Genomic DNA, 9,702 nt, shown 5'->3' with positions numbered 1-9,702 from the left:
AAAACCGGGACGTCTGGTCACCCCAAGGACTCCATTTCCACAGGCTCAGTACCACAAGATTGGCGTAAAGCAGACGTGGTGCCTATATTTCAAAAGGGAGCTGGATCACAACCAGGGAATTACAGACCTGCAAGCCTGACTTCAATAGTGGGGAAACTACTTGAAGGTTTAATACAGGATAATATTCAGGAATACCTAATGGAAAACAAAATGATTAGTAATAAATAGACAGCGTGGATTTATGAAGGATAGATCGTGCCAAACTAACCTTATTTGTTTCTTTGAGGAGGTAAGTAGGAATTTAGAAAACATATAGGCGTAACTATAGACTAACTATACAACCAGGGTTTCTGGGAGAAACGATCTAACAGTAGTTGCTAGGCAACAGACAAACCAGGGAGTGAAGGATACATTTGTTGCAGTGTAACACTGAACAGTGACAGGAATCACATCACAGGGAGAAATGCACAACTAGTTTCAAGGCAAGTGTGCTGTCATCCAGAGAGCAGGGAAAACACAATCCTGTTCCAGGACACCCTGTATGAGACATGCAAATACACCACAATTCCATGTGTATAAACAGAATGGTTCTAGCTGTGGGTGGCAGCTTGTTAATGGAGGGAGCTTCCGACTGGCCTCATTAAAACCTATTTATAGATTACATGTAGTTGCTGCTGTATGGAATAGCGCTGTGGATTCTATACATGCATCATGTTATATCATGTCTGCAGTAGAGATTTGTACACACTGTGTTCCTTGCCCTGGTTGGGAACATCACACTGGCACCTGCTTCTTATCTCCAGCTCTTAACAGGACACAAACTCCCGAGTGTAGCAAAACGCCGGTTTGGTTTATATGAATAAATCGTGTAGTTAGAGTGTATCGATCTATTGAAAATGTTTCCTTTCTGATACAATCGATCACATAGCAACGTGCAGTGTCTACTTTTTAAGAGTGTTAAGTGAGTCCAAACAGGGAAAAGCTGAAAATCCCGGGACATTTGAACGATTTGCAGAAAACTGTCCTGGACTGTCCCGGCTAAACCGTGACATCGGGTTACCGTATGGTGACCAGGATACATACTGCATCCAGACCATGTGAGTGAATAATCTATTTCTATTGTGATAACTCCTTTACAAAACGTTATCACACGCTAAGTTAATTTTTTCATTTTTATATATACACCGCGATTTGAGTGCGTTCCTGATCTTCGTTTTCGTGTCCGGGGGTACCGTGTATAGATGCATCATCAGTGGGAATGAATCCCAAACATATGTACCCATTTCATTTCATTAAAACCCCTGGGAGTCACTTGTCCCCAATATCCACAATCTCAGGGGCAGGTTCTCCCAGACCGACCCTCCCCCTCCTCCCCAAAATCCAGTGATCCTTTCACATTAATGGTCCCCAGAGGGGGTCAATTCATTATTAGCCTTTATTTCTGGCATGCCGGCAGATCCCGCAGCGGGGTACGGTCTGCTGAGGCGTGGGACCCCCATGACAAGACAGAGGAGAACATGTACAGGTACAAGAAGGTAACGAGGGGCCCCGCTCCGTTCTGCCAAATTAAACTCGTTCAAGCAGCACAGTAATTAATTAAAGTTTATTAAGTTATAGCAGCATTTGTAACATGTCGGGAAGGGCCCCAGCCCTGGCTCCTGGGTCATCGTAACCTTTGGGTGATCGTAATTCCCGAACTCGGGTGATCGTTACCCAACCCCTTGGGTCATCGTAACCCCCTGACCTTCAGGTCATCATAACCCCTGACCCTCGGTGTCATCGTAACTCCTGACCCTTGGGTCATCGTACCCGTGACCTCGGGGTCATCGTACCCCCCCAAACGTCAGGGTGATCATAACCTGACCCTCGGGTCATTGTAGCCCCCTGACCTCGCCTGAAGGATAAAACATGGTGAAAGGTTCAGGAGCCCGTAGGAATCCCTCGCTCACCCCCACCCCCTCCCCAGCAGAGTTTGGATGTGGTGCAGGAAGGAAGCGAGAGGTTCTAAAGCAAAGACCCTCGGGGGGGGGGGACGCTTGCACGGAACCGGCTCCAGCGGAATGGGACAACTCGACGCCGACCATCTCGTTGCTACGGTTCTAGACCACGGCTCCAGAGTGAAGGGCAAACACATTGATGGACATATTCCATTGCAGTGCTCTGCTAGCGGCCACTGCTAGTGCTGCCAGGTGTCCAGTACTGAACTGGTCTGTCCCGTATCTGGACACTCTGTCCAGTTAAAAATGAGAGGTAATACTGGCCATGTATGTGTATATCGGTATTACCTCTCTGGGTGTATGTGTATACCGGTATTACCTCTCTGGGTGTGTATGTGTATACCGGTATTACCTCTCTGGGTGTGTATGTGTATATCGGTATTACCTCTCTGGGCGTGTATGTGTATACCGGTATTACCTCTCTGGGCGTGTATGTGTATACCGGTATTACCTCTCTGGGCGTGTATGTGTATACCGGTATTACCTCTCTGGGCGTGTACGTGTATCCTGGTATTACCTCTCTGGGCGTGTATGTGTATACCGGTATTACCTCTCTGGGCGTGTATGTGTATACCGGTATTACCTCTCTGGGTGTGTATGTGTATACCGGTATTACCTCTCTTGACGTGTATGTGTATATCGGTATTACCTCTCTGGGCGTGTATGTGTATATACCAGTATTACCTCTCTGGGCGTGTACGTGTATCCTGGTATTACCTCTCTGGGCGTGTATGTGTATACCGGTATTACCTCTCTGGGTGTGTATGTGTATACCGGTATTACCTCTCTGGGCGTGTACGTGTATCCTGGTATTACCTCTCTGGGCGTGTATGTGTATACCGGTATTACCTCTCTTGGCATGTATGTGTATACCAGTATTACCTCTCTGGGCGTGTATGTGTATACCGGTATTACCTCTCTGGGCATGTATGTATGTGTATACCGGTATTACCTCTCCGGACATAGTGTCCTGACCGGCTTGAGTGGCTGTGGGATTTCTCCAAGCAGGGAGGGAGCAGGGCTGTGGCTAGGGGCCTGGGCAACTTTCTCTGTCCTGATTGGCTGCATTACCCAGCAGCAGCCAATCAGGAGGAGGTGTCAAGAGCCTGGGAGTTGGGTCAAGGAGAGGAGGAAACAGCATGGAGAGGTAAGAAGTGTGTGTGTCGAGCACATTGAATCTTTCACTATTGAGTCCAGTATTTTTGGAGAAACCACCTGGCAACCCTACGCCTCGGGCGTGTGGCCCTCTCCTGCCCCGCTGCGGGCGCCACTGGGCGCAGCTTCTCCTCTGTGGGTCACTTAGTGAAGCTCCACCAGTTCAGTGATAGGAGGCGCCTGGACCATCAGCTCGTCGTACCTCTGTAGGAAGAGCCGCAGGCGAGACATGTAAGTGTCCTCCAGGTAGGGAAGACGCCGCTCTCGCAGGAAGGTGGACACCACAGGCTTCACCTGGGGTTGGGGGAAGAGAAGGCCATTGGAAGCCGTGCTTTTAGAATCGGGCGCCCACCGCCCCTCCTCCTGAGTGACCTCTGACCTTCAGACACATGTTGTCGGAGAGCTGTGGGAAGAGGTGATGCTCCACGTGGCAGCTGATGAGCGAATGTCCGAAGGTCCAGTCCAGCAGGAGGTTCCGGGGCAGGTTCAGCACCCCGTGACTGAGGAGCCACAAACGGCGAGGGCGGTGAGAGGGCGAGAACATGGGGAGCCCAATGTGCTGGTGGGGAAACGGTGAGACTTGAGAGACCTAGAGATAACTCACTGACACCCGACACCCTGACACCCCACTAACACCCCACTAACAGTACACCAACACCCTACACCCCACTACATCCAACGAACACCCCACTAACAGTACACCAACACCCTGACACCCCACTAACACCCTGCGGACATCCCACTAACAGCCTACTGACACTCTACTGATGACTCACTAACTCCCTACTGATACCCCATTGGCACCCAGACATCGTGATCCCATTCCCTCACACCCATTCACCCTATGCCCCCCGTACCCTGCTCTCCTCACTTCTACATACCCCGTTTCTAACATACCCCCAACCCTCCCACCCCACATGCCTGTTACCTGGAAGATGTTAACATGTATGAATGGGATCGCCAGCAGAGCCCGGGAGAGGAACATGCAACCGAGAGCTGACCCCAAACTGAACCCCGAGACCTGAACCAGCAGCAGGAGGTGGCACCCCAATCCCAGAGAGATGCAGCAAAGACTGCGCAGGGCTCGGTTATAGGGCATCTGCTTCATATAACCTGTGCACGTGCAGAGACAAGGACAGATACAGGGGGTGTGCATGCAGACATGGGGTGTACAGGCAGGCTCGGGGTGTGTGCAGGCAGGCACGGGGGTGTACATGCAGACACGGGGGTGTGCAGGCAGGCACGGGGTGTACACACTGATACAGGGGGCATACAGGCAGACACAGGGAGTGAACAGGCACGGGGGGTGTTCAGGCAGACACGGAGGTGTACAGGCAGACACGGAGGTGTACCGGCAGACACAGGGAGTGTACAGGCAGGCACGGGGGGGGGGGGTACAGGCAGGCACGGGGGTGTACAGGCAGACATGGGGGGTGTACAGGCAGACACGGGTAGTGTACAGGCAGACACAGGGAGTGTACAGGCAGACACAGGGAGTGTACAGGCAGACACAGGGAGTGTACAGGCAGATACAGGGTGTGTACAGGCAGACACATGGTCTGTACAGGCAGACATAGGGTGTGTACAGGCAGACACAGGGTGTGTACAGGCAGACACATGGTGTGCACAGGCAGACACAGGGTGTGTACAGGCAGGCACGTGGGTGTACAGGCAGACACGGGGGTGTACAGGCAGATACAGGGGGTGTACAGGTAAACAAGGGGAGTGTACAGACATACACGGGGGTGTACAGGCAGACACAGGGTGTGTACAGACAGACACATGGTGTGTACAGGCAGACACAGGGTGTGTACAGGCAGATACATGGTGTGTACAGGCAGATACATGGTGTGTACAGACAGACACATGGTGTGTACAGGCAGACACAATGTGTTTACAGGCACGGGGGTGTACAGGCAGACACAGGGTGTGTACAGGCACGGGGGTGTACAGGCATATACAGGGGGTGTACAGGCAGACAAGGGGAGTGTACAGACATAAACGGGGGTGTACAGGCAGATACAGGGGGTGTACAGGCAGACACAGGGTGTGTACAGACAGACACCTGGTGTGTACAGGCAGACACAGGGTGTTTACAGGCAGGCACGTGGGTGTACAGGCAGACACAGGAGGTGTACAGGCAGATACATGGGGTGTACAGGCAGATACAGGGGGTGTACAGGCAGACAAGGGGAGTGTACAGACATACACAGGGGTGTACAGGCAGACACAGGGTGTGTACAGGCAGATACATACTGAGCCCCACTAGCAGGGTGAGGACGGGCAGTGCCAGCGGTGCCAGGAACATGTAGACTCCGCGGTTTAGCGCCGGAGACTTCCAAACGCTGGAGTCCCCCAGACCGATGACATTTGTATGACCGTGATGGAGCTTCACGTGTCCGTCTTCCCCACACGGCACTGGGAGAGAGCTGCACACCTGTCACAGATACAGCTATACATGTAAACACACATGGGCACATACTGATACACCTATACATGTATACACACATGGGCACATACAGATACACCTATACATATATACATCTGGAGCACATACAGATACGCCCATACATGTACACACATGGCACATACAGATACACCTATACATGCACACACACATGGGCACATACTGATACACCTAAACATGTACACACACATGGGCACATACAGATACACCTATACATGTATACATCTGGAGCACATACAGATACGCCCATACATGTACACACACATGGGCACATACTGATACACCTATACATGTATACACCTATACATGTATACACATGGCACATACAGATACACCTATGCATGCATACACCCAGAGCACATACAGATACTTCTATACATGTATACATACCTGGAACAGATATGCCTATACATGTATACATAGCTGTCAGGTACAGATGCACTATATATACCTGGCTACATACAGTATGGACATATACCTATATCCTCTTTTACACATACCGATATCTACATACATATATATATATATATATATATATACACATACACACACACCTGTACACAGAAATGGTGCTGTTACCATAACATAACCCAGATACACATATCCCTGTACACACATATATCCCTGTACACACACACACATCGCTGTACATACACTTGTACAAAAACTTACACATGCACAAATATCCCTGTACACACGCACACATATCCCTGTACACACAAACACACATCGCTGTACATACACCTGTACACACACACACACACCTGTACACAGAAATGGTGCTGTTACCATAACATACTCCACATACACATATCCCTGTACACACATATATCCCTGTACATACACCTGTACACACACACACACACACACACACACGCGCGCACACATATCCCTGTACACACACATCGCTGTACATACACTTGTACACAAACTTACACACGCACACATATCCCTGTACACATACACATCGCTGTACATACCCCTGTACACACACACGCACATCGCTGTACATACACCTGTGCACACACATACACACATGCACACATATCCCTGTACACACACACATCGCTGTACATACACCAGAACACACACACGCACATCGCTGAACATACACCTGTACACACACACACACACACGCACACATATCCCTGTACACACACACATCGCTGTACATACACCTGTGCACACACATACACACATGCACACATATCCCTGTACACACACACATCGCTGTACATACACCAGAACACACACACGCACATCGCTGAACATACACCTGTACACACACACACACACGCACACATATCCCTGTACACACACACATCGCTGTACATACACCTGTACACACACACACACATCGCTGTACATACACCTGTACACACACACACACATGCACACATATCCCTGTACACACACACACATCGCTGTACATACACCTGTACAAACACACACACATCGCTGTACATACACCTGTACACACACACACACACACACACATCGCTGCACATACACCTGAACACACACACATCCCTGTACACACACACATCGCTGTACATACACCTGTACACACACACACACACGCACATCGCTGTACATACACCTGTACACACACACACACACACACACACATATCCCTGTACACACACACATCGCTGTACATACACCTGTACACACACGCACACATATCCCTGTACACACACACATCGCTGTACATACACCTGTACACACACACACACCTGTCTATCCAGTCCCCCACCCGGATACCTCTAGAAAGAAGACGGCCCAGAGCCTCGCCAGGTTGGGGGATTGGCACAGCGCCCGGTGACTGGCCATGTGACTCCCCTTCACCGTGATCACCGCGTGTGCCAGTCCCAGCATCAGGAAGCCCAGCGCACTGAGGATGGGGTTCTGTGAGCCCAGACACAGGAAACCTGCGCGAGAGGAGGGGCCGGGCAGGTGATCCCCAAAATTCAAGAGCACCCTCTTTATTATAGTACGCACGTACTGAGACACCTTATTTTTCTCCCCTTCTCTCCTCCCTTCACTGTTTCTCCCCCATTTTCTCCCTTCCTCTTCTCTTCCTTTCCTCCCACCACCTCCTCCTTTGTCCTCGTTCCCCCTACTCTTTCATCCCTCCCTTTCCTCCCACTCCCCGCTCCCTCCACCCCCAGGTGAAGTAGGTTACCTGCAGGTAACGAGCCCATTGCCAAACCAAGGATGCTCCAGTCGATGCCGTGTCTCTGCCACCACCCGCTCCTCTTCCACTCGGCCCGAACCATCCCGGCGAGTTCCTGCATCCAGCGGCCTTCATCCTTCCCAACATTCTGGGGGGGTTCCGTGAGGACGTGGTCCTTCCATGTTCTCCTCCCATCACCATCAGTGGAGCTGCGTCTGTCCCCCCCTGTCCTTTGTCTTAGTGACACCTCCGGTGTCAGTGTGTGGTCTTCTCCCTCCTCTTGGTCCCCCGACTCTAGACCCCCACCCGTCTCTCCTGTCCCCCTGTCATTGGCATCTCCTGGGATAACCACCTGCTCCTCCTCCTCCTCCATCTTCTTGGAACGGAGACAGAGAGAGCAGAGTGGCAGACTGTCACCGTGGGGGTCACAGTGACAGGATGGTCACCGAGGAGGTCACAGTGACAGGACTGTCACCGAGGTCACAGTGACCAGATGGTCCCCCAGGGGTTACAGTGACAGGACTGTCACCGAAGGGTCACAATACTGTCACCGAGAGGCCACGACAGATGACTCAAACCAAAACCCATGCAGGGAAGTAGAACATGTCCCCAATAATAACAGGGACCCCAAAAGTGCGATATTCACGCAGACTCCCCCTTCCCGCACACGCGTCAGTACTGTCACCTGTCCCAATACCACCTCTCTCCTCTCCTCCTCGGATCTGTCTCTCTCTTCATTATTTTTCCTGGTATCCCTAATTTCATGTCGCTCCCCAAATCTCTGTCGGCCCTCCCTCTCTCACCCAACCTCTCCCTCCCTTCTCACCAAACAAGAAGAGCAAGACAGACAGCAGAGCAGGGAGGGGACTGCAGACAAAGAGAGGGAGAGAGACAGGGAGGGAGGGTGGAGGGAGAGGGTTGGAATGTGATGGAGCGGCAGAGAAAGGGAGGTTGTGGAGAGAGAATGAGAGGTGGGATGGGATGGAGAGACAGAGAAAGGGGGGAGGATGGAGAGAATGAGAGGTGGGATGAGGGGGAGAGAAGGGGAGGGGAGCGTGAAGAGGTGGGATGAGGAGGAGAGAGGTCGGATGAGGTAGAGAGAGTGAGAGGTGGGAGTGGAGAGTTGGGAAGAGGTGGAGAGAAGGGGAGAGTGAGAGATGGGAGTGGAGAGGTGGGATGAGGTGGAGAGAGTGAGAGGTGGGAGTGGAGAGGTGGGATGAGGTGGAGAGTGAGAGGTGGGAGTGGAGAGGTGGGATGAGGTGGAGAGAGTGAGAGGTGGGAGTGGATAGGTGGGAAGAGGTGGAGTGAGAGGTGGGAGTGGAGAAGTGGGATGAGGTGGAGAGAGTGAGAGGTGGGAGTGGAGAGAGTGAGAGGTGGGAGTGGAGAAGTGGGATGAGGTGGAGAGAGTGAGAGGTGGGAGTGAAGAGGTGGGATGAGGTGGAGAGAGTGAGAGGTGGGAGTGGAGAAGTGGGATGAGGTGGAGAGAGTGAGAGGTGGGAGTGGAGAGGTGGGATGAGATGGAGGGAGAGAGATGGAGTGGGGCGGAGAGGTTGGGATGAGATGGAGGGAGAGAGATGTAGTGGGGCGGAGAGGTGGGATGAGATGGAGAGAATGGAGGGGGGTTTAAAGAGATTAAGAGAGAAAAGGAGGTGGGAAGAGACTGTAAGAGAGAAGGGGGAGGGCGGGGGGGGGGGGGGCGAAGGAGAGACTGAGAGTGACAGGAAGTGATAAAAAATGATTTATTCCAAGCAGTCACTTTATATCTGCAGATATATCACGGATAAGGCTGTGTTATACTGAGGCGACCTTATACTGAGGAGACCTTATACTGAGGCGACCTTATACTGAGGCGACCTTATACGGAGGCGAACTTATACTGAGGCGAACTTATACTGAGGCGACCTTAT

The 9,702-nt window shown here is 51.6% G+C and overlaps 1 protein-coding gene across 4 annotated transcripts; it reads right to left on the bottom strand.

The window, feature by feature from the left end:
* Positions 1 to 1,588: 1,588 nt before the first annotated feature.
* Positions 1,589 to 9,384, bottom strand: FADS6 (fatty acid desaturase 6). 4 transcript variants are annotated; one of them, XR_012789808.1, is made up of 7 exons: positions 7,805 to 9,380; positions 7,384 to 7,550; positions 5,409 to 5,589; positions 4,081 to 4,265; positions 3,532 to 3,711; positions 2,383 to 3,446; positions 1,589 to 2,285 (listed from the first exon to the last, which is right to left on the bottom strand). XR_012789808.1 is itself a non-coding variant. In XM_075579805.1 (6 exons), the coding sequence occupies exons 1-6, from the start codon at positions 8,166 to 8,168 to the stop codon at positions 3,297 to 3,299; spliced, it is 1,227 nt and encodes a 408-aa protein (XP_075435920.1). In that variant the 5' UTR covers positions 8,169 to 9,380; the 3' UTR covers positions 1,589 to 3,296. The 4 variants fall into 4 exon arrangements, 2 of the variants coding, with proteins under 2 accessions (XP_075435920.1, XP_075435921.1); XR_012789809.1 differs by having other exon boundaries at positions 2,614 to 3,446; XM_075579805.1 differs by having other exon boundaries at positions 1,589 to 3,446.
* Positions 9,385 to 9,702: the final 318 nt, after the last annotated feature.

The sequence above is a fragment of the Ascaphus truei genome, chromosome 22 (assembly GCF_040206685.1).
Source record: "Ascaphus truei isolate aAscTru1 chromosome 22, aAscTru1.hap1, whole genome shotgun sequence".
Taxonomy (NCBI): Eukaryota; Metazoa; Chordata; class Amphibia; order Anura; family Ascaphidae; genus Ascaphus; species Ascaphus truei.
This window is presented reverse-complemented; position numbering and strand designations above follow the sequence as displayed.